The sequence below is a fragment of the Marmota flaviventris genome, chromosome 12 (genome assembly GCF_047511675.1).
Source record: "Marmota flaviventris isolate mMarFla1 chromosome 12, mMarFla1.hap1, whole genome shotgun sequence".
Lineage (NCBI taxonomy): Eukaryota > Metazoa > Chordata > Mammalia > Rodentia > Sciuridae > Marmota > Marmota flaviventris.
The window spans coordinates 94,670,569-94,695,993 of record NC_092509.1 but is presented as its reverse complement, the minus strand read 5'-3'; the positions used below and the strand labels follow the sequence as shown (position 1 = coordinate 94,695,993).

The window sequence follows — 25,425 nt, the reverse complement described above, 5'->3', positions numbered from 1 at the left end:
TGTGCCCCTCTTGTCCTGCATTTTGACCCAGAAGGCATTGATTTCGGGCTCACAAATCCTGGATTCAAACCCTGGCTCTGTCCTGTACTACCGAGGTAAACATTCACAAGTCCCTTCTATTCTCAAGAGCCTCAGTTTAACCATCTGCAACTTGGTTATAAAAGCAATACCCAACTTGCGAGACTGAAATGCATTCATGACAGGAAGATGAACAATCCGTCTTTGTTTGCTTCGTGGGGTGCTGACCCTCCCTCTGACATTCCACCCTCCTACTCCAGCCAGGCTGAGTTGAGCCAAGGGCTCACAGTGTGCTGGCACCGCCTCCCGGGCCAGCTAGTGGACACTCAATTCCACCTCTGTCCACACTCAGGCAGTTTTCTCTCCAGGGCTGGGACTATTTCCTCCTTAGAATTCCTGGCACACAAAGGCTTTGCAGAATACTTTATTGCACAGTGGTACAATTAAAGCCATAAAATTCATGACACTCTACCTAAGGTCATTAAATGCTGTGGAAGTTCCCCTTTTACACAAAACATTGTACGGCTTTAGCATCGATTGTAATTTTTCACTCAACATAGTTCCTCATTCTTCTGTCTCTCCCTCTCTGGATTGTCTGCTTACGAGCAGCAGGTGAGACATCTGTGCCTTACAGCCACAGCTCTTGTCTCTGTCTTGCTCTCCCCTCTGTCCCTGTCCACTGGGTCAAAGTCCAGGAAGGAAGATCAGGCAGTGAAGGGTTTGAAAGCCCGGAGCTGTGGTTTCCAGCAGGGTCAGGAGGCATATTAAGAAGAAGCTTTTGCAATATTTCCGGCAAAAAAAAAAAAAATAAAAATAATGCTTAGGCAGCTGTAAGAAGAGAGGATTAAAGCCCAGGGAGAGCCGGAGCTGCACAGGGAGAAGGAAAGGAGGAGTCGGAGAGAGAGAGGAGGCCCTTGGGGTTCCCAGCTTGAGCTGGGGGGGCTGGTGACCCTCCTGGTGGCCTCAGTGAATGAAAGGTCATCTCATCCCCACACTTTTATACCAACAACTCTTCAAATCACGCTTCTGGCCATATTGTGTCCCCAGAGCATCAATCTGAGATTGGGTGACATGGCCCTTTGGGGAGATCCTAACAAGGCGGGTGGAGCTCTGGGAAAGAGGAGCCAGTGGGGACTGTGAGGAAGTGTCACCCAGGGCAGGAGACCAGCTCTTCAGGGATCGAGGAGGAGGGGAGACCTGAAGGCCAGGGCAAGGTCACTGGCAGAGCTGGGGCAGTGGATGGAGGAGGCAGAAGTCAGGCCGTGAGGACTATGGAGCTACAGCTACGTAAAAGGTGCTGCTTTCCAGTGTACTTTAAAAGGCAGAAGGTGAATCCCACATTTAGTAGGTTTGCTGCTCCTGCAGGTGGAACAGGCACAGGGGAAAGACAGGTGACCCTGGGTCCGCAGCCCTCTGCCCTTGGCCTCCGTGTCTTCCTCATGCTGGGCCCTGTGCGGGTTCAAGAGTCTTTCTAAAACTCTGGCCAGTGTGTGGCAACCCCATTCCACTGATGAAACTTGTTTTTCTTCTTCCTTTTCTGTTATCTTTAGTTGCCTTCCTCCTGAGAAGAGCTGAATTAGGCTGAACCCCCAAATTCACTTTCACAGCGTTCACCAAATGCCTGGGGTCCCAGAGAAGTGTCCTTGTCCAGTGGCTAGGGCCTCGGGGAGTCCTTCAGAGGCCAGCTGCAAGGCCAAGGCCAAGGGAAATGATACAGACCATGTCCACACGTGCTTCCTGCCTCCTGAGCCCCAGATTTGCATGTCTGATGTGCCTCACAGGCAATTGCCAACGTGGAAGAGAAGTGAAGCCCGCCACCGACCCGCAGGGCTCTCCCCAAGTAGGAAGGTGGGAGGTGCACGGGTCACCTCGGGTGCCCACTTTATCGGGTAAAGAAAGTTCAGGAACAGGGGGCTGAAGCCAGCTGAGCAGGAGTTCTGAGAATCCCTTCCATGGCCCCTCCTTCCAGCAGTGCTCTCTGTTTGCCATCTTGGCCCCAAAGGTGAGCCTCCGGCCATATTTGCCAGCTTTACCCTGAGGACAATTGTGTATCTAATTGCTGCCGCTGCCAGAGGCTTAGAATCCCTGGGGGCAGGAGGGGCAAGCAACCAACTCACAATAACAGCTCAAACAGGGGTGTCAGGTGTGAACTGTACCCGCTCCTTAAAACTCAAAGCCAAAAAAACCCCCAAAACACAAGCACAAAAACAGGGACATTTCTTTTAAGAATGGCACTATCCTACTTAGGGACCTAGAGAGGTGTCCTAAAACTCTGGCCTGATAGACCCAGCAACTCCTTCCGCTGACCCAAGGACAGAAGCCTCACTTCCAGAGGTCAGCAGGGGCGCCATATCTCAGCAGCTGAGGAAGAGGAGGCCAGAGTCTGGAGAGGTCAGGGGCTGTCATCCAGGGTCTGCCAAGAACATCGTACCTTGAAGGAACCATATGCTTGAATTCACAGTCTTGTAACTTTTTATAAGTTTAAATAAACTAGAAACGTGTCCTTACCTCATGACCCCAAATGAGATTCTGTAAAGGTAAATAAACAGAAAAATAAATGTAAGAATAGCCAGACTTTAAAAAAAAAATGCCCAAGACATTTGGAATTTAGCGTATCTGGCACAGTTCTGTATTTTTTTCCCCCAGCTCCAGCCCTCTGGTCTCCCAAGGAGCTGACCCACAGGCCTGGCCTTCATGTTAGCTAAAGGAATGAGGCCTGGGACTGCATCCTTCTCTGAGCCATCTCCCTGGGCCCAGGTGCCTTCTTCAATCCCACAGGGCCACCCTAGGGTTCCCAGAATTCTCAGAGACGTGGGCTGGGGTACTTTGACAGACAGGGAAGCAGGAAAGTCAATTATCCTGTTGGCTGGGCTGGGGCTTGGGGACGCCTAGCTTTCCTGAAGTTATCTGTGGAACCTCAGATAAAGCTCTGTTAGTGCCATTCACCAAAGCCACCCAGAGACAAGCTTTTAACTTCTCGGATTTTCTCTGCCTGAGGAGGGAGCAGGTGAACCCTTACTCCCCGGGGCCTTCACTTTAAACTTTCAGGAAAAACCTGTGCCACTGGTTGGTGTTCCCGCTGAGTTGTTTTCAGGCCTCAAGCTGAGACTCCTCAAGTATAACTGGAGTTTGCTTCTGGGATGATAGATACCTGGGTACCAGCTGGAGACCCAGAAACGTAGCAGGGATGAACTCCCAGACCCGAGGAAGAGTACTGCAGGATCCATGAAGAGGAAAATGCCGTTTTGCAGATCTTAAAAAAAATATATATATATTTTCCCTCAAGGTAAGAGTTCTGAGAAAAAAAAAAAAAGTATTTAGTAGGGCTGTGTGTGGTGGTGCATCCCTGTAATCCCAGTGACTTGAGAGGCTGAGGTAAGAGGATTGCAAGTTCAAGCCAGCCTCGGCAATTTGACGAGGCCCTGCCTGAAAATAAATAAAATAGAAAACTACCTGAGGTATATTTCAGTGGTGGACACCTCTGGGTTCAATCCCCAGTTACACCCCTCACCAAATGTATTCAGGTAACCATGAAGTACCTTTAGATATCAGATGCTTTCTACTCATTTGCAGGAAAATGATTCCCAAATGGGCTCTTTTTTTTTTTTATTTAATGTCAAATGTTCATGCTCTGAATTCAGCAATTCAAGTTCTAGCAGTTCACTTTTATTTTGTTTGGGCAAAATGTTACAGCAGTGTATCTCTGAATCAACTGTCTCTCAAACTATACAGTAATCATTTTCCTATCACTTGTGTCCTTGCTATTGTTCTAAGTGAGAACAGGAAAAGGAGACCTGAAATCCAAAGTTGATGTCAAGCTTAGTTAAGTCCTCAAATACTTATTGTCTCAATTTGCATACTCCAGTGATCTCTTGCACACAGGCTAGGACAGGGCCAGGGGCCTGAAAAACTTTCACGTGATTTGAAATGATAGATGGGGTCAGGTAAAACCATCAGGCAACAATATCAGGGCATTTGGGAATAGACTCTGGGTCATGAGCCCTCAACCCCACTTTTAGAAGATGTAACTACCTTGTGCTTAATTTTTTTTAGGATTTTGCACAAATAGATACAAAGTGATTCTGCCTTCTGGGCAAATTAAAGTGTTCCAACAGATTGGCTGTTCTGAAGGGCCATCTCTTCCTCGAACCAAGGGAATTCCTTTTTTGGTGCTCTTTAGTCCCCAGGTTTTCAATCAGATTTTTCTATGCCTTCTCTAAGGGTCAGTGAAGCTATAACACCTGTTTAAGCCTCAGACCGCTGGGGGGGGGGGGGCAGTTTGCAAGCTCTTGAGCAGCACTCAGTTGGTTATCATGGCTGCTGTTGCTTTAGAAGTAATTTCCCAACTGCTGAGTCACCCAGGTTGGGTTTCTGCCCTTGAGTGATTACTCCATGCTTTGTTCAGCCAACAGCCACTCTGAGCCCAGAGTCGTGGGCCACTGGCTCCTCAAGAATCTGAGGAGTGGGGGAGATCTATAACTTTGGCCTAATGCATCCCCCAGCTCAGCTGTTAGAAGAGAACCACCTCCCACCAGGCAAGACACCATGCTGAACAAGAGGAGCATTTCTACCTGGGGGGTGGTCAAGGAAGGCGAGGAGGGGCCCCGCGTTGGTGGCCGATCAAGGCTGGGGAAGTTCTTGTTCACAGCCTGACTTTTTGCTCCAGCCATCGCGACCATCAGGCAGGACCTGTTAAATGATAAACGGAACCCTCTGGCCCTCCCCCTCTTCCTGGGTATCTCCTGAGTCACATTTAGGGATGAGAAAGTAAAGAGGGCTGTGGAATGAGCTGCATTGTCATGTGGTTTGCTTTTCCTAATTTGGTCTGGCAGGCCTGGGCACAGGGGCCTGGGAATCCTATCTTTTTGGCAAGGGTGGCAGGGAAATCAAACGTCCTTTATTTTCCCACTTAGTATCTAAGCTGACACCCTGGATAAAAATCTCTAGAGCGCTGCACTGAACCATAGTTGTTGTTTTCACTGTACCAGGAAGGACACATATGTCACGTCTAGGCTTGGGAAATGTGCTGTCGCGACCAAGTTGATGTAGAATGAAGGCAAAGACATTGCAGTTCAGAGGATTGTCCTTTGGTGGCACATATGCATTTTCCCACTGACACAGCAATGCCCAAGACATTCAATAGTCTTTATTCTTCAAAACTCTCGATTTTTGGTGAACTGTTTCTTCTGGAGGCAGAACACAATCTTATTCAGTTCCAAGCACATGCAGACCTTTCAGGTTTAAATTCACTCAAGGTGCCCTTCTCTAAAGTCCCCCAACTTTTCTCAGGAGTGTGTCATTTTTTTTTCTATTTGAAGCAGTCTACTTTGGGGACAGGATGACCTCAGTGCCCCTCCTTTGACCCTCATTTGGAGCATGACTCCTGCTTCTCCTCCAGCTGGGCTCTCCCCCTTCTTTACCTTCTCAGGGCTGGGGAGGGTGGGGCAGGGCTGTAGCCAGGAGAGAAGATGGTGAGCAGTGGAGGAGACTGGTCTGCCCACCTTCTCCACCCTACTGTTCACTGTTATGTAAGGACCGTGGCTTTGGGATTTAGAAGCCAACCATTTCCTGTCTCTCTCTTCTCTGATTCCACCATGACGATTTTCCTCTGGGACAAATGGCCGTCTTCTCCACAGGAATAGGGGGAGAGTTTGCAAACGGGAAGGAGTGGGGCTGGGTCATCCATCCCTGCTTCCCAGCACCACAGGCGCAGTGTGGTATTGGCGAAGCTCTTCTCTCTGCTCTGCCTCCATCGCGTGCACCAGCGTCAATGACGGGCACACTGAGCTGAGCCCCTCAGGTGACTTAGCCCCCCGGTGGCTCACTTGGTATCTGTCGTTCCCTCAGCATCCCCGCGAGAGGTGTGCGAGGACTGGAGCAGGCAGGATGCGCTGTGGGGGTCCCGACCCCTGTCCCCTGCCCTCCTCCTCCTTTTTTTCTTTCTTTTCCATTCTCCCTCCCTCCCTCCTTCCTTCCTTTTCTCCTTCTCCTCTTTGGAGGTAAAATTTACGTTTGATAAAACCCACACGTATTAAGTGTAGCTCAGTGAGTTCTCACCTGTGTGTGCACCCCATCGTCACCATGGAAACTCTTCCTTTCCTAAATGTAGATCATTGAGTGTAGTTTTGTAACTGGGACAAATATGGCCAATATTTGTCCAAGACAGAGTCTGTCTTCAGGTGCCAGCTGTTTAGAGGGGTTTCTGGATTTTGTTGTTGTTGTTTTTGGGTACCAGGGATTGAACTCAGGGGCACTTGACCACTGAGCCACATCCCCAGCCCTATTTTGTATTTTATTTAGAGACAGGGTCTCACTGAGTTGCTTAGGGCCTCACTTTTGCTGAGGCTGGCTGTGAACTCACAATCCTCCTGCCTCAGCCTCCTCGGCTGCTGGAATTACGAGGTTTCTGTTTTAAAGTCCTCAGCTCCACCCGTCCCTGGTCAGGGGTTCTGGAGAAATTTGTTATGTGGCAATAGGTAACATACCCTCTTGGTCATTTTTATTGATTAAGGTCCATTTTCTCATCAAATATTTTCTGCAAACCTGCTATGTATTGGGTAACTAAAAATGGTTACTTTGTCTAGTAACACACCAGGAACTCATACTAGATGCTAGGTATGGGGACAAGCTGCAGTGAGAAAAGATACAGTGCCTGTTTTCATGCAGTGGACCATGTAATAGTGACATAGATAATCAGATGATCATATAAATACAAGCAAAGTAAAATAATGCTGAGTGCTATGCAAGAAAGGGTTGAGTTACTCAAGGCTGGGAGGGGGACCTGATTTATGTCAGATGGGGTTGTGAATGGTTTTCCTGAGAAAGTAAAACGAATGAAGGGTTAGTTACATGACTAGGAAGGGGAAGACCAGTGCATTCCTGGCAGAGGAAGCAGCATGTGCAAAGGCCCAGTGCCAGGAGGAATGTGCCAGGGAAAGTCACTGTGGCTGAGGCTCAGGGCTTAAGGATGGGCAGTGAGGCTGGGAGATGGAGGCCATCTATGTGGAGTTTTATGGCAAAATACAGGAGTTTGGACTTTATACTAAGAGCAATGGGATGTCTTTGAGGCCTTTAGAGTATGATTTTAAAAATCTTTGATTTTAAAAAAAAAATCTCCCTCTGTGGAGAGTAAATTGGAGGGCATCAGAAACCAGTGAAGAAATTATTTCAGTAATACAGTGTCTGTTATTAAGCAGCATGTTTACATTTGCAGCCTTCTGCTTAGTATTCTTTTAAAAAGAGTAAGCTTAATATAGACACAGTTTCTGGCCTCTTGGAGTCTCCCTTGTAAACGGTCAGCAGTGTTAGGGTCAAACAGAGTAACAGGAAGACAAGCAAGATGGAGAATTGAGAACTTGGGGCTGTGGTTGTGGCTCAGGGGTAGAGCACTTGCCTCGCATGTGTGAGGCCACCAATTCTCGGCACCACATATAAATTAATTAATTAATTAAAGGCTAAAAAAATTGAGCTAACTCCAGCTAAGACCCAGCTCAATCAATTAGTACCTAAAGGACATATTATTAACATTTCTCAAAAACCTAATAAGTGTTCCAGGAGCTTGACACTCCTTATTAATTTGTGCCTCTTAACAACTTCATGTTGTAGATGATATTATATTCATTTTACAGATGAAGAAATGGGCTCAGAAAGGCTAAGTAACTTGACAGAGACCACACAGCTTGTTGAATCTGTTTGTTTTTCAAAGTAATAATTTGTTTTATTATACCACATGTCTTAGGAGACTCCCTCTGGAATTTTTCCTGTAGTGGTAAAAATCTTGTTAAATACCAGATTCTTGATCACCAGGTTATATATATATATATACACACACATACATATATATATATATATATATATATATATATATATATATATATATATATATATATATTTTTTTTTTTTTTTTTTTTTTTTTTTTTTTCCTCCAGGTAATACATGTCTCCAAGCTAACCTCATTCAGAGGGGCAATAACATCTGTATTTATTTGGTCACTCACCAAAAGATGTCTTAATCAGTAAATACAGGAGTGGCCCCAATTATGTGCAAGGTTTTATAAAGTGACCAAAGATAAATAATACATAGATGTTGCCCTAGAAGAACCAATATAGAAATGCAATTTTTTTTTTTTTTTACATAATAAGAATCTTCCGTTTTGGGAGCTTTTCTTCCCAATACCCCAACTCCTTAGTTAAGTCACTGTATTAGTAAAGTATACTCCAGCCTACTTCTTACAGTTGATTGGCCCGGATGTTGGTTCTAGACTCAAGTTGGACCAGTGGGAATCTTTCCCTGGGACTTTGGAAGTGGAGAAGTCAGTTTGGTTTGGGTGCCTGAACTTCAAAGTGGAACACCGAGGGGCTGCTGGTGGGTCTGGTAAAGAAGAGGAGGCTGGGGGATGAAAGAAACAGGAACGGGACAGACCTTTAGAGAAACGTAGATATGAATTTTCAGTATTTCTCATGTAAAAGTTGGGCAGAGTTTTTGTCAATGTCACGTACAGCTCTGGGGAGCGCCATGTAGACATAGGCTTCCATATGAAGGTACTGTTTGAAGCACAACTAGGTGGCAGGAATGATGTTCCCTGGACCTGGCCATGAGGGAGTTTTCGTTGGGGATGGGGTTGTAGGTTAAAGGTCAATGCCAGATACTCAGGTATTAGATATAATTTAGATCAGGAGGATCCGGTGTGCTGTGAGCCTACCCTTCTAAAACCTATGGCAGACATCCCCGATGATCATGGTCCCCCTCCCCGCTGAGCCCCAATGGGGCCCACTCAGCACAGCACTCCTGAGTCACTATCCAGCAGATACGTTGCCCACATACTTTCTGTCCCAACAACAGTTGTAACATGTCATTCTTAAGTGGCTGCATCTTGGTGGCCGATGTTTCCCCTCTGGTTAGAATAAACACTGGTATTACATCCAAGTCAAGGAAATCTTTTGCTTTTCATCTGAGGATCAAGAAAATTTGGAACCAGCCTTTAAACTGTACCATACTGTGAATGAATGAATACCAGGATTCTGGCCAATTATGCAATCTCTGGTATAATGTTCTCCTCTCCTCTTAGTATCCCATTTCTGCTTCTAGTTGTCAAACTCTCATATAGACTTTCATATCCAGAGAAATGGATCTGCTTTCACAGCTTTCCCCTAACATTTAGAGGGAAGTAATCTCTTCAATTCTGTTATTCCACATGACTTGATTCTATTCTCCATTATACTGTGTTTCCTAGTGAATTTTAGCTGTTGCCTTTATATCTCTTTCCTAGAATCTACCTCCTGCAAGATAAAGAGCATATCTTAAATATTGTAAGTAGTCCCTGGCATGTAAATATTTGATTGAATGACAGTGAAAGTGTATTTTCACATTGGAAATACTTTGGGTAGCTTTAGCTGTATTTCTTAAGGAAAATGCCCTAAAATCCTGAGACAGGCAGACAAACTAATCAATTAGATGTCACATGGGACTTAATCCCAGGACAAACTATTTGGATCCCTAAATTTGGAACAGCAATTTTAATTTTTGAGCTGGGAAAACTTTTCTCACTAACACTCAAACCCTAGGTCCTATATGAAAAGATAAATAAAATAAGGTAAAATAAATATGTTTTCCTTCATACTAAAATCATAAAATCAAAACACAAATTGAGAAAGTATTCAACATTTCTATCACAAATAAAAGGCTTATTTTTCTATGATTAAAAAAGAGTTCTTACAAAACAATAAGGAAAAGACCAGCAAATGGGCAAAGAAAATACAAAAATAGAGAAATGCAAATACATGATACAATGTTTCAAAAACTCATCAGGTTAGCAAAGATAAAAAAAATGTTTGATGATACACAGGGTAGGTAATGGGGTGGAAATAAGCATTCTTCTACATTGCTAGAGAAATTGTCACTGATATGACTTCGAAGGAAGGCAATTTAGCAATACCTCTCAGAATATTAATGCACATACTCTTTGATCTGAAAATTCACTTTTAGGAATTTATCTACAAATAGGCTTGAACATAGGTTAAATGACTTGTGTACAATATTATTCACTGTAGCATTAGGATAATTGCAAAAGAGCAGAAACCACTTAAATCAATAGAGAAATGGATAGGTAAGTGGTCAGGTACATTTTCTTATTTAGTAGAATAACAGGTAATTAAAAAAAAGTTCTTTATATATTGTTAGGGAACCATCAAAATATACATTTAATGAAAAAAGCAAGATACAGAACACTGCATATAATATGGCAGAATTTATGTAACTAAAGGGCGGAAATATGTACGTATTTATTTGTAAGTGCATATATTATATCTGGAAGGTTGCCCAAGAATTTAGTAATATTAGTTGATTGCCAAAAAGGCAACTAGGGTGGAAGGGATAATTGCCACACCACGGTACATCTTTTACCTTTTGAGTGTTGAACCATACAAGCAAATTACTTGAAAAGAAGTAAATAAAAATTAAAATGAATAAAAATATAAGACCATTGGTCAGTGAAGATATGGACTTTTAATTCAGTAATCAAATTGAAGAAAATGTGACAGTTGCTTCTGGAATCTTGATTCAATTATGAGATAAACCAAAGGAAGCCTAATGTTATTCAATGGTAACGTTGTTCATTATCCTAAGGGTTGACATGATTAGAAAAAGCCAAGAACAATCAAGAAAAGTGATATAATTTTGTGGATGTTATTTAATGATTTTTATCTTTAAGGAGATGGACGGACACATCTCCGATCTCAGAAGGTGAAGCCACAGAATAATAAATGCTGTACGATATAAATTTCCATGGAGTTACCGTCAGCCAGACGTAAGTTAAAATTCTGACCCCTTTATCTGATGACTTCTGGCAGAGCTGAGCACCAGCAGGGCTATCCATGCTACCCAGGGAGGCTCTGATGTCTACCTACTTCTGACAAATTCTCTGCTAAAAATGTCTGTATTGAAGTAAATTCAATGAATTGGTGGCTAAACTTGGTTGGGTATGGGGGATTTGAATCCAATGAGGATTATTTTACTTTGCACAGTTCTCAGTTTGTGCTTCTGGTATGTTGTATTTCAGGTAACTGGAGTCTTGCATATGACTTGGGGACGTATCAGGCGACTTGGCTCAGTTTGCAACCAATAGATATTGCCTGGACATCAGAGGTAAGACATAGTTACTATGACTTCAAGGGGGCTACAGGGTCTAGTAGAAAGATCAGGAGGCTGAGCCCTACAGAGCAAAAGCTAAATGCCAGGCCAGAAAATATGGGCTTCTTAGAAGCCTGGACTGTGGAATTCAGGTTAGCCATGTATCAAGCTATATGGACTAGAGGGAGCTGTTTCAGAGAAATAAGAGATGTAAGTAAAGATAATTTATTATCCTTAGACTTCCAAGGAAATGAAAGGAAAACAGAAATGTCAAAGCAAAAGTTGTGTCCCATGGTTGGATCATTAATGTGGTGAAGCAGCACCACCTAGGGGAAGAGGCTCTGCTGGACCTCTGTGGGCTCCCCTGGTGGCCTCTGTCCTTGACTGGCACGAGACACTGCACTGCAGTCCACAGGAAGCTTTGGGGGTTTTCCTGTATTCTATCAGGGATGTTGGGCTGGAGTGGGGTGGGGAGACCCATGGTAGGCACATGGACAGAGGGGCCTTTAGAGTACCCCTTTCTAGAATGTTCAGAGACCCTTGAATGTTTTTTAATTGGGGCCTATCTTCCCATCCCCAGTCATTTTGGTGCTTTCTAGTATTTTGCCTGTAGGGTTAAGTTATGTGTAAATCTAATACATTTTAGTTACGGCTAATAATCTCTTCAGCATGGCTAATGACATGAGATCATAGCTCTAGTACTTGCTAAATGGATTTGTAACAATTAATTGAAATAGCAGTTTGTTAAAATATATTGTTTCTGAAGCCATAGGAAACAAGGAATCTATTAAAATGGAGGCTAGAGGTCAAGTACCCTCTGATACATTTTAAATACCAGTTTATTTAAAAATTGGACCATTTTGGATTTTAGGCTGTTTATTCAACTGCAGGCCAAGGCAACCTATGAAAATAAAACCCTGCATTTACAGTTTAGAAATAAGCAATTTAAAAACTTTAAGTCAGCTGGAGAATTGTGGGAGGGCATCACTTAAACTACCCTGCTTGAACAACCACGTTTAATTACTAAAATGGCTCCAAGTGCCTAGGCCTGAGCATAAACTAATTGGAAAGATGAGACTGTGGAAGTAGAGAGGAAAGAGAGCATAGGCAGGCAGCAGATGCATGGACTGAGGAGAGAGAAAAGGAATATAGGGAATAGAATTAGGGAAAGGAAAAGATATGAGGCAACTGAAAACAAGAAGTGGAAAAGCTAGAGATAGACAAGAGCCAGTTCAAACTTGTTGGATCTCATACCAACTCTACCAAAGGCAGCAGGCAATGGAGTGAAACACGAAGAATGGAAGCGTTTGCTCTTTGGTGCTGGTGAATGTTGTTTTGGTCTCATATCCATGCAGGTCTACGATTTGGATCCTGTTTTCCTTCAGTCCAGAGTTATCTCAGAGATCTTACATTTCCTGGGATTTCCCATGCAAAACTTCTAATTGTCAACTGGTTTGAAATTAGAATGGGAGGGCACTCCAGAAAATAACTTCCAGAGAAAAACTTCCCACTTGAAGTTTAAGACCTCCAAAACGGAGCCCCATATAAGTTTATTGAAGTGAGGTGGACCAAACTGATTTTTAGGATTTCAACCAAGCATCTTAATTCCAGTTATGACTAATAATCTTTTGAGTCTGGATAATTACATGAAATTATAGCTCTGATTCTTGCTAAATGGTGTTATAACAAAATTAATCAAAATAAGTTTACTAATAAAATACATTATCTCTGAAAACAATTCAGGGAATTTATTAAAATGAGGTTAGAGGTTAATATCCATAATAAATGGAATTCCTAGAAAAAAGGGACTGAAAAGTTTGGGTCTGTTAAATCAGTATCATTTTCTTTTGTGACTTAATTCTGCCTAATCATTAGTAAGGCACAATGGCACAAACCTGCAATCCTAGCAACTTGAAAGGCTAAGGCAGGAGGTTCACAAGCTCAAGGCCAGGCTGGGCAATTTAGTGACACACTACCTCAAAATAAAATAAAAGGGGGCTGGGGGTGTAGCTCAGTGGTACAGTGCTTCTGTGTTTTTTTGTTTTGTTTTGTTTTTAAACAAGAATCACCACCAACGTGCAGGTAAAACTACTCATAGTTAAGGAGCAGGTTGTGCTGGTGCTGCTGAGCCTGCTGTGGTAATGCTTCTCCAAATCTTTCTTCTGACTTTTCCATCTGTGAACTTTTGTCTCTATGAAGGGATCCTGAGTTGATTTACCTCTCAGCAGTACTGAGGGTGGTGTTCCTAGAGAAAACCCAAGTCTTCATCTGTCCTAGAACGATTTTCATTCCCCAAGCAGCAGGTTTGAGAAAGAATTGTGACAGAACTTTGGAGTCAAGCAGGTTTGAGTTGGAATCTTGGCTCTGGTACCTACAAACCTTCTGATCTTCAGGCAGATTTTACACACACACACACACACACACACACACACACCCCCTTATCTAGAATTTTACTCCCTTTTAAAAACATTAAAATCACAAGAATAATGACAATGAAACCCATTTCAACTTTTTATTGTTTATGTCACTTCAACTTTTTTGTCCTTTTGCTCCTGCAAGGCCTAGTTCAGATTGATCTGTCTCACTGCACTATGGTCTGCCCTGATCTCACTGTTCTCTCCACACTACATTTACAATCAAATGTTAAACTACAGGACATTAATCACCTTTTCATCACTGTGACCAAAATACCTGACAATAACGATATAAAGGAGGGAAGACTTTGGCTCATGGTTTCAGAAGTTTCATGAAGACCATGGTTGGCTCAGCTTTATGACAGAAGTGGACAGGAGGTAAGGGGAGGCAGGGACAAGATAACTGCCCCCCTCCCCGGGCTTGGCCCCAGTGACCACCTTCCTCCAACTGGGTCTCATTTCCCAATAATCCATTCAAGTCACCAAGATGTCAAACAGATCAACCCACTGTGAGGCTAAAGTCCACATGATCCAAAAGTCCACCTCTAGACACTGCTGCATTGGGGACCAAGCCTTTAAGTACATGAGCCTTTGAGAGGATGTTCTAGATCCAAACCATAATAGTACCTACATCTTACTTCCCAAATAGGCTGAAAGCAACTTGTGAGAAAGACCCAGACCTTACTCTTCTGCTGTGTCCCTTATGACTCTGGTGAAACCACTAAATGCTTAAAAGAATTGGTTGATTTGTACCAGTTTATACATTGATTTCACTTGTGTATAGTAAGAGATTTCCTTGAGTTCTCATACTCAGCTTGTGCAACTGTTACCTAACAACCAAAAAAGGGTATGTTTGCTGTTTTTCCTTTTCAAAAAATGGCAAAATAATAAATCACTAATATTAAAGTAGAAAGAAGTGGTAGGTAAAGAACCTCTTTACCTAAAAAAATCTGAGTAAAAGTACTAATTGGCATTTATGTTTTTTCCCACAACTAATCTAAATTCTTCCCAAGTGATGGCATTGTCATGGCTACTACAGCCTAGGCTGGCATGTAGCTAGGATGCATCAGTTGAGCCAGAGGTTTCCAGCTGCTAGCTATTGGTCCAGTCCCTATGCTGTATTGCTCACTGTATTTTTACTATCTTCCCTTAGTAAGGCTGATAGGCGGCAGATTTTAAACACATCCATTCTTATGAATATAGAATACTGAATTCCAGAATTTCCCCCAAAACTTCAGTATCAAAAATGAGTTAAGAACTCTATGAAAAAGTACCTCCCCCGCCTTTTTTTCATTTTTAAAAATAGTTATGCTATACCTACTTCTAATACCTATTGCTTGGTTTCTCCTAACTTATAGCCCTCTGAATTGCCTGGTAGCTTTTAAGGCTTTAAAGTAGGAAGTTAGTTAGGTACAGATGAAAACAAACAGAAGTTGCTCTAAGACAAATATATGAAATAGGTTTGAGGTGTGAGAAAGAGTTTAGATGCTGAGAGTAAATGGCTGCAGCTGCTGGGTGCCTATATCTTTGGGCAGTGATGCTTCCAGTAGTTCTGTGGTATCTAGGGGGCTATGGAATCACTCTGAAGGCTTCAGCAGTGCCCTGACACCATTAACTACTTACTCCTCTTCTCTACTACCTTGTATGTGTATAAAATAATTTTATAAACCCTACAAAATCGGTTCTGGTCAAGAGTACAATACATGGTGGTAGCACCAGGAAACCTTTCCTCTTAATTAACCACACATTCATAAGCATTACAGTAAGAAAAATAAATTATTCAACACTGACATTTTATTTTCTGAAGTTTTATCATTTTTACAAAACAAAACAAAAAGCAGGTATCAAAAACAGCAGAGTTTATAGAATTTCTGCACCAGTTTTCATATAAGTCAGTGATTATGAAACTGGTAGCCAATGTAAATATTAAACACAGGCTAATTTCCCTCTTGGTCATATGCTTTCAGGTGGTTTTTTTTTGGAGCTACTCTGAAATAATAGCTTTTTATAAGCACCGGCCACTTTTTGAGAACCGATTTGGTTTGTCCAACAAAGTAAACAATTTTTTGCTGTGTGACTTTTTTTTTAAGAAACACTGAGCTGAACACAGAATATGTTATTTGTTTGGATCTGAACCAAATCTTTTGAGATCCCAATTACCCTGAAGAACACTGAGGACATTTATAGGGCATACTAAATGGTATAATAAATATTCATATTTGTCATCATAATGTCTAAGGCAGCTACTGTTTTTCTAAAGAAACAGTATTTCATTCAGAGACTGCCCAGAGTTTGAACTACATCATAGTTTCCTCATCCTTTCTGATTTGGAGTAGTTTCCCCAAAGGGAGCCACATTATTGACACACCAAAGCTTTAATATCAAGCCAAACAGGCTCTGATATTTTATAGATACACCTGTATAGAACAAGATTCCTTGTTCAGGACCCTGGGTGACCACAAAGAAATCAAGAGGCCATGATAATTAAATGTTGAAAGGAAGTAGCGTTCTTAAAACTCACAGCATAATCTGGAGACAAGGAGAAATAAAATTGGAAATTAGCAATGGTTTTCACCCACCACTTGTTCCAGAAACACATTTTGCTTAAATAAGGGAAGTATGGTCCAGTTTTGCAATGTTAATAGCTGCCAGTTTCTCAAATATATATATATATATATATATATATATATATATATATATACACATACACATATATTTTTTTTTTAAATAAAGATCACTTTCTGACTAGCAATGAGTTAGGAAACTGGCCTCAAATTCTGATCAGATCCCTCATATTAGTCGGGGGAAAAAAAAACAAACCAACAACACAGTAACCAGCTGATAGGGGTTTAAGATTGCACAATTAAATCTGAATGTAAATGATACTCTACACAGACTGGTATAAACATCATTGAAATGGTTACGAGAGGATGAAACAATCCTGCTGAAACCAAATTTCCTCCACATTATCCCAATTTTCATGAAAGGAAAACTGGCATGTAATTTTCTTCTTTATAGATATGAAAAAGGAAGCAAGAAGGCAAAGCTGAGAAAAACAGATGCTACCCACAGGGCAGCCGTGGCATTTGGTTGTTTTGGTCTTTGTACCAGCAATTCCCACTCTTGCGGTGGATCCAGTTCCTGCTGGACTACACCGTTTTCCTTGCAGTTAGGACACGAACAATGGACCCTACTCCTCCAGCAGCGAGTGCCTATAACAAACCAAATGTAAATGGTTCACAGAATACCAAAAAAGGCTGTCTCATATAAATAATTTTTTTTTTCCTTCAAGAAGGAATGTGTATAGCCACAGACTGTGAATTCATTAACAAGTATTTCTTCAGCACTCATTATACACCAGACACTGTTTTATGCATTAAAGATATAATAATAAATAAGATTTTTAATATCCCTGCTTTCTCGGAGTTTATATTCTAGTCAACTTAGTTTACATTTTAGTACATTGTTTCTAAATCATGTTTTGAAAATATGCAACATAATGTTCTTACCTAAAACAGATGCTCAAATATAAATTGAGGACATTCTGTATTTCTTTCTCATCACAGGAAGAAAATCAAATTGAGATCAACCATCTAACTTCCATTTAGATTAGTGAGTTTGTAGGAAGATATTATTTAATAGCTAAAAACTTAGAAACTTTGTAATTTGAAAATTTGAAGGCCAAGACAGTATTAGGAACTCTGGTTACTTCAAAAAATACCTGCTAAATACTTGCTGTATACCACTATGTTTCAAGCGCTGTGTCAGATGCTGGGGATAAAAAAATGAATACATCTAGTAGCTTCTGCTCTGCTGGGAAGAAACCGTCTTATAAACAGAACATTTTAATGTAATATATGAAAAGGCAAGAGTTATGACAGAGTGCTACAAAAAACAAAAGGCACATGCCCAGCCTGACAGCAGAGAGGAATGTTTTAGGTAAGTCTTCCAGGAGACAAACAATGTTAAATGGATAAGGAGGTGACAGACAGCAGAAAAACCACAAGCAAATGTACGGAGGTGTGAAAAGGGAAAAGGCTGACTTTGCTGTAGCTCAAGGGAACAATGACATGGCAGAGGTTAGACTTGGGAACTTGGACTTTATTCTTCTGGTGACTGACAAAGGTACATTTGGGTTTTAAAAAGATTATTCTAGTGGCTTGGTGAACAGATTTGAGGGAGGCAGACTGGCAGCTGGGATGCCAGTTCAGAAGCTATAGCAACAGACTGGAGAGATGCTGTGAACCGGGTGGTGTGTTAGAGATGCACTTGGGTGGATGGATCTGAGAAGTGTTTAGGAGGTAAGAGTGGCAAAACCCAGTGACTCACAATAAGAAGCAGCGAAGACTTGACACATGCCTCCAGTTTCCTCATTTATAAAGAGGAATGGCAAGTTTTTCCTCCTAGTATTTTTATGAGGATCTAATGAATTAACATGGAAAGTTCTTGGGAGAGAAACCTGGAATGTGCTCTGCCACTGAGCTACAGCCCCAGCCCCTCCTTATTCTCTTTAAAAAAAACAAAAACAAACAAAAAAACCCCACCTTGTGGCAAAATACATAACAAAATTTGCCATTTTAACCATCTTTTTTTTTAAAAAAAATTTTAATTGTACATGGACACAATATCTTTTATGTATTTATTTTTATGTGGTGCTGAGGATCGAACCCAGTGTCTCACACATATGAGGCAAGCACTGAGCTACAGCCCCAGTCCTTAATCATCTTTAAGTATAAAAATTCAGTGATATTAATTATATTCATAGTGTTGGGCAGCCATCACCATTATCCATTACCAAAACCCATTCATCACTCTAAACAGGCACTCTGCTCCCATTAAGCAGTGACTCCATATTCTGCTCTTCCTCCAGTCTCAGGTAAGCTCTAATTACTTTCAGTACCTTTAAATCTGCCTATTTCAGATTATAATATATATTTTTTGTGTGTCTGGCTTATTTCATTTAGTATAATGTTTTACAGGTTGATCCATGCTTTCTAATAGCAAATTCCTGTTTATGGATGAATAATACTCCACTGTAGGTATGTACTACATTTTATCTGTTTATCTTGGGTTGTTTCCTTCTTTTGATCACTATAAAAATAATTCTTGGTTTTTACTCCTTATTTTCTTTTTGCAAAGATTTCATTTAATTTAAAGTAAAAACAAGGTTTAATGAGTCATAATATACATGCTTAGTATACGTGAATAAATGCGTTGTACACCAGAATCTCTTAAAAGATGACCAAGGCTAGTAAGCACATACCTGAACTTCTTATTTTCATGCATTTTATTGGTAATAATGTGTTGTACAGTCAGGCCAATGTAGTCACTAAGGTGAGAGAGGCATTGTTATCCTCTATTATAAGGAAAACAGTTGTACAGATTTATTACTTACCTTTTCATGCCACTGTAGTAACATAGCACTGCTATTGTCAGATGGGCTCTCAAAGCCCTTATAAATATACTTCATTAGGAGATCCACACCATTCTTGTCCAGAGATTGAACAGCCTTTTCGATATCATTAGCTTTAAAAGAGATGAGCACCTTCAAGACAATGCTGCCTGCCCGATCCTGGGGGGTAAATATATAATAAACATTCAGATATATGCCAGGGGCTACAATTTAGAAAGGTCACCCTGAGGTGACATTTGAATAAAGACCTGAAAGATGCAAAAGAGGAAATCTGTGGGATATGGAAGTGTTTCAGATGGAGAAGGAACAAGTGCTGTAGTGTGGGTTCTGTGTGTTCAAAGGACCCCATAAGGTTAGAGCAGAGTGGTCAGAGAGTAGCAGGACAGAAGTCAGGTTTTGGGAAGGCAGATCATGGAAGGCCTCCAGGCCATTGTAAGGACTCTGGATTTTACTCTAAGACATTGGAGGGTTTTAAGAGCATTGCTATAATCTGATTCACATTTTAATCATTTTATTGTCTATGTTGAGAATAAGCTGTGGGTGCAGGGAAGCAAGGCAGAAGCAGGGAGCCCAGTTAGTAAGTGGCTGCAATAATACAGGCTGGTTTTGGGTTAGCATGGCACAAAAGGTGGTGAGAAGTGGATAGATTCCTGACATAACTGGAGGTAGAGCTGATAACAGATTGGTGTGGTAATTTCATAATTAAACAAATTTAAATTTCACTTCTTAGTCTTAAAAAAATGCTATCAAACAAGGAAACTAGTTTGAAGTTCTACTTTGAACTATGCTTTAGAAATTTTTTCTTTAAAATTTTATTTTAAAATATTTAGAAAACTTATTTTTTATATCTATAGATATGAGATATAGTGATATTCCTTCCTGGTGATCCTTTTTCTTCTGGTAAAAGATTTCTCTAACAGCAAAAAAAAAAAAAAAAAAAAAAAAAAAAAAAAAAATTTAACCCATTTAGCAAAGCAAAAGGAACACTTAATTGACCCTTTCATAATAATTCAACACAGTGTGCTATCTTTGGCATCCCCTATTGGTCAAGATTTTACAGAATGTTTCTACCACCTATTGCTATCTCTAGTTTAAATGATCTGATTTAGAAAAATATCTGTGTACCCAGAGTTATAACCTCCCACCCACAAGCTGTGATAAAAACCACCCACATGAAAGCAGAAGGTGGTAAAATCAAAATTTCAATGATGTTCCTAATAACTTTTTAAAAAGCAAAGAAAAATTCCCTTATGAAACACTATGTTGCCTGGGTAATAATTATCATGCATTTATTTAAGCTATGTACTACTATTCAATTAAGGAGAGTTTTGAGGTTCTACAACATATAAATAGCCACTGACAGTGCAATGATGTTTTAGGATCCATTTTATTTGTTTGTTTGTAATATGGGCAATATATATATATATATATATATATATATATATATATATATATATATATTTTTTTTTTTTTTTTTTTTTTGTATGGTGATGGAGACTGAACCCAGGGCCTTGTGCATGCGAGGCAAGCACTCTACCAACTGAGCCCCAGCCTGGCAATATGTTCTTTTAAAATTTTTTTAATAAATATTTTTTCTTTTATTAATACATTAGTTATATAACAGTTGGGTTCATTTTGACAAAACCATGTATGTGTGGAATTTGACTTACTTATGCTTCATTTTAAATACTAAATGAGGAAACAGGTCCTGAAGAATTAGTGAATGACTGCAACAGGGAATGGAAGTTGCACAATTTTTCTGAAGGGCAATTTGGCAATATCTTATGTACCAAAAGGCTTAAAAAATGTGCATTCCTTGGTCCAGTGGCTCACTTCTAGGAGTTTGTTAAAAGAAAATAATTAAAATTTATCCCAAGTTATTCCCATCATACATACAGCAAGAAGAAAAATAGTCAATGACAAAAACTCAGTTATATCTAAACTGCAGCACACTGGCATACAACAGTTAAGAATGCTATAGAAATAAACTTATTGTTAAGGAAAGAAGTTCCTGGACATTGTTATTCAGATGAAAAGCAGGTTATAAATGCTATTTTTATAAAAACAAAAACACTCAAACTCTATAAGCATATACCAACATCAAAAAGGAATAGATCTACCTCTGGGTAGCAATATTATGATCAACATTTAATCCCTTAATATGTGTGAGTTTTTTATAATAAACATTTAATTTTTTTATAATTAAAAAGCTTCAAAAAAAGTAGAATCTGTGTATTTTGATAAAAAATTTTAGTTACTTGTTAAGCCTTTGACTAAATCCACCCTGACTGCTCCTTTTTTAAACACACAGAAATGATTAAACTATCATTTGAATTCACCATGACTACCATGCAGCATTATTATATCTCATTTCATGTTATAGCATTCTTTTTTCACAGGAATGTTTACCTGTCAAAGTATACTCTAAACTATTCTACGACAGAAATAGTGTTTAGTTAAAATATTTGATGACTTTGTGAGACTTCAGAGCATTTTTTTTTTTTTTTTTTAAAGAATAATAAGGTATCAGTAGAGATCACTGTGTGTGGCTGTGACTCACCTTCACCGCCTGACTCTTGGTGTTGATAGGGGGATTTTTCAGAGCTGCCTGGAGAGCAGCTGTCATGTTTCCTGTGATGGTGGTTAAGGCAGTAAACAGCAAAGGATAGCCCCTGGGAAAGCATTATAACACCTGGAATCCTTAGTTTAAGACCTGACTTTATCCATAAGAAAAAAAATTTTCATTGTCACATGTTCAATATTGAAAACTCAAATGTGTTGGTTTCCAAAGTCACTCAAAGGCAAAATATTGAAATAAGAGAACATCAGAATTTAAAAAAAAAAAAAGACTATCAAAGATTGATAATCTTTCAATTCCAATGAAACACATATGCAAACATTATGTAGACTGGTTCTTAAGAAACCCTAAAATAGGGCTGGGGCTGTAAGCTTAGTGGTAGAGTGCTTACCTAGCGTGTGTGAGGCATTGGGTTAGATTATTAGCACCTCATAAAAATAAACAAATAAAATAAAGGTATGCTGTCCATACATAACTACCAAAAAAAAAAAAAAAAAAAAAAAAAAAAAAAAAAAAAAAACCCACCAAAACCAAAACATACATTGGAATCATTTAGGCCCCCAAATGAACCAAAATATATCTTATGTGATTTTAGCTGTAAAAACATAAAGACTGAAGTTTATACTAAAATTATATTCTATATTAACTGACATGCTGGCATTATTACTTTAGCAAACTGAATGATATAAATAGCAATTTCTCAATACTGAACAAGAGGTATTACAGAAAATGTAATAATTCATATGACCTTTAGGTGGCAGTTTACTTTTTTTTTTTGTCTTATACATTCCTTCATACTTCAGAAAGGTTATTCAAACTGTGTTAGACCATACCTATTAGATTTAGTCTCTCTGAAAGCACCAGTGAGTTAGCAAGCATGAGAATTGGGAGGGCCAATCAGATTGTCAGAATGTACAGTCATTTCCCTAAAAGGAAAAACCACAAGAGAGTTCACTTGTTCCTCCATCTGTAGTACCAGACCAGGGCTGTCGCTCCCTGTAATAACAAGGGTAAGAAGAGACAATGCCTTTGTATTTTAGGATGAATTTATTAAAAAGAAGATCCACTGATAAGGATACCATAAATTACCTAAAATATTAGTTTTCCCAAACATTATTTATTCCTCCCTAATAAGAAATGTTTTAAGAAAGAATAATGCTTACCACTTATCTTAAGAAATAGGTATGAAGAAAGAAAACAAACCTATGATTGTTAATAAGCTGTAATTTTCAAGGCTGCATGGACTTTCTAAAGAAGCACACCTTTTGTAGACTGGCTTGTTTTTAAAGACCCCAACTAGTTAACAGGTAGGTACTTAAATAATGCAAAATAATAACAAATGATTGTGAAAGCTGTAGCAATCAAAGGAAAACCTATATATTACATTGATAAATGTTTAATGCCATATTTAAGTGCCTTTATGAAAAGATACAGTTGTCATAAATATTTTTGCTCAGATTATTACTTCATTGTAGTTTAAAAGGACCCTGATAAGGAAAGAATGCACTCAAGGATAATCAGAAATGTATAAAGAGCTAGTGATTGAGATTTTTCTAAAATTACAGCTTTGTTTTTTGCAACATTTACGTTCTCCTAAAAATGATCTGATGTAAATGCTAATTTGCGATTATGAATATTCAAATATGCAAACCAAGAAACCAGGAACTGACAGCCATATTTTAACTAAAACGGAAACAATTTCATGATCACAAAAATGATTCTGCTTTATGCAAATGACTCATCTTCTATTTTATTCATTGGGGTTTATTTTAAATATTTCCAGGGATTCTCCACATGCATTCCCCGTCTTTTCTCTATTGTCCTATTCTTAGCAGATAAAAGGCTCCAAGCTTCCTCATTGGGAGTTTTCGTGTTCTGTAGTCACTCCCCACACCTGGTTAACAAATTATGTGCCACCTATATTTTGCCAGATCCCTTTCTCTTAATGGGGTGGAGGGGAGCCCGTGGGCTAAGTACGGAGGACCTCAATTTGCGAACCGCTCCATCTCTCCCGGCTAGAAATAAACTACTCCAACGATACAAAACGCAAACCACATAACAAAAAGACTAAAGACGTCCGCCCCCCGACCCCATCTGAAATTTCTGGAGCTAAAGCGATCCCCGTAAAGAGAGTTCTGGGAGGAAACTTGGGCGCGGGCACCGGTCCGCGGCCGGCCCACACCTCCCGGCGCCGCGAGGGCGCGGCCGGCAGGACCGTCCTGAGGCCGCCACGCCCGCGCCACCTGAGGAATCCGGACTCGGGCCGGCGGACGCGGCGGAGCCGGGAAGCCCCTGCCTTTCAGAAGAGGGAGCCAGGTCCAAGCCGGGCCGCCGGGTGCTCGCGGCGCCCGACCCGGAGGGACTGTCCCCTCGGTCCCCGCCGCCCCGCGGGACAGGGGCCGGGCGGGGTCCGCGAACGCAAGGATATTGCCGCAGGCAGGAGTCCACCTCGCCCTCGTCGGGCCCGGCCTGCCCGTCGCCCCCGTCCTCCTCGTCCACGAACTTGTTCTCGTCGTACTCATCCACGTCCACCTTCCGGAAGCGGGCCGACGACACCGTGTTCTTCGACATCCCGAAGCCGGACCCGTGGCCAAGGCCTCCTCTCGCTGCTGCCTCTAGCTCAGCAAGCCCAGCCCGGCAGAAACCCACTGCACGGCTCTGGATTCACTTCCCTCTTCCGTTCTGGGGCGTAGCCGCAGCCGCGGCTCGGGCGGTTCTGGGCCTGCGCGCTGGTCCAGCTTCTTCCTCCTCAGGTTCGCGCTCTCCTCCAGCCCCCACGCCGCCTCCGCGCTCCTCGGGGAGCGCGCGCGAGGGGGGCGCGCGCAGGACACTGCGCAGGCGCAGACTCGCTGCAGGAAAGGGGCGGGGCTGGGCGAAGGAGGCGGGGGCGGCCGGGCGGGCAGAAAGCGAGGCAGCGGGCAGAGGTAAGAGGCGATTGGTTGCCGGGTCAGTCACGTGATCCACAGGAGGTTCCCATAGAAACGCTTTTCTGCGGTCCAGTCTTGGGGGCTTTAGGTTTTCGGCGATGGGCAACGGGGGCGGGTGGCCTTGGCTTTTTCTGCCTCCGCCGTCGCTGGCATTGACCTGTCCTCGGGGTCCTGCATAAGGTCGGGCCCGTCCGGATGTGCCTGTGGGGTGGGATGGACTGGCTGCAGAACCTAGTCCCCTGCAGTTGGCAGGAGTATGGGACAGAGTGATGCACGCCCGGGCGCCCAGCATCATTCTAGTCTTCGGAGTCGTGGCTTCGGACCTCGCGCTGCCTGGGGCTGCGTTCCTGAGCTCCAAGCCCCTTTCGCGGGGTTGAAACTACGTTGCTCGGCCAGCGGGAGGTCCCCAAGGACGGAGTCGAAAGGTCAAATCTTATTTCTCGGAGCTGTGTGACAGCAGAACGACCGGACTTAGAGAATCTGAACTCGGTATCCTATCCTTAGGGAGGGAGAGGAAGGTGTCTGGGCAGGGGTTGGGGCTGGGTGGCAAAACTGGGGTGAACTTGTAGAATTCGAGGCAGAGACGATCATTCATATCTTAAAATAAGTGGTTATTTGGAGCAAGAATGTGAGAAAAGGGTAGGCGAGTTATTCTTTCCGGTGCTGAGGGAAAACAAAATCTGTAAGAATTAATAGAAACTAGATTTTTAAGATTGATATTTATGATTTAAGATTTTATGGGCCATATTTTTAGATTATATTCCATATTTCCATTTCTGAGAGCAGAGCTCTTATTAAGGAAGTCAAGGCACTAAGATTAAGGAATGGTAGTTGAGATCTGTGAATCACACTATAGTATAGGTATTTGCAGAATAATATTAATTTGGACTTTTGCTGGACATTGCCCAGGTGCAGGTCCACCTCCAGCCGAAGGCTGACTATTTTGTA

General features: G+C 41.4%; 1 protein-coding gene and 1 long non-coding RNA gene across 2 annotated transcripts; both read right to left on the bottom strand.

Moving 5' to 3' along the window:
- Positions 1–426: 426 nt before the first annotated feature.
- On the bottom strand, positions 427–4,655 carry LOC139701420 (uncharacterized). The gene is made up of 4 exons (XR_011703998.1): positions 4,590–4,655; positions 3,170–3,271; positions 2,527–2,547; positions 427–2,449 (listed from the first exon to the last, which is right to left on the bottom strand). It is a non-coding gene; the product is annotated as an uncharacterized lncRNA (long non-coding RNA).
- Positions 4,656–15,331: 10,676 nt separating this feature from the next.
- Positions 15,332–24,289, bottom strand: Arpc5 (actin related protein 2/3 complex subunit 5). The gene is made up of 4 exons (XM_027934891.2): positions 23,979–24,289; positions 21,533–21,605; positions 18,955–19,131; positions 15,332–16,771 (listed from the first exon to the last, which is right to left on the bottom strand). Exons 1-4 carry the CDS (start codon positions 24,119–24,121, stop codon positions 16,709–16,711), a joined length of 456 nt encoding a protein of 151 aa, XP_027790692.2. The 5' UTR covers positions 24,122–24,289; the 3' UTR covers positions 15,332–16,708.
- Between the last annotated feature and the right edge of the window lie 1,136 nt (positions 24,290–25,425).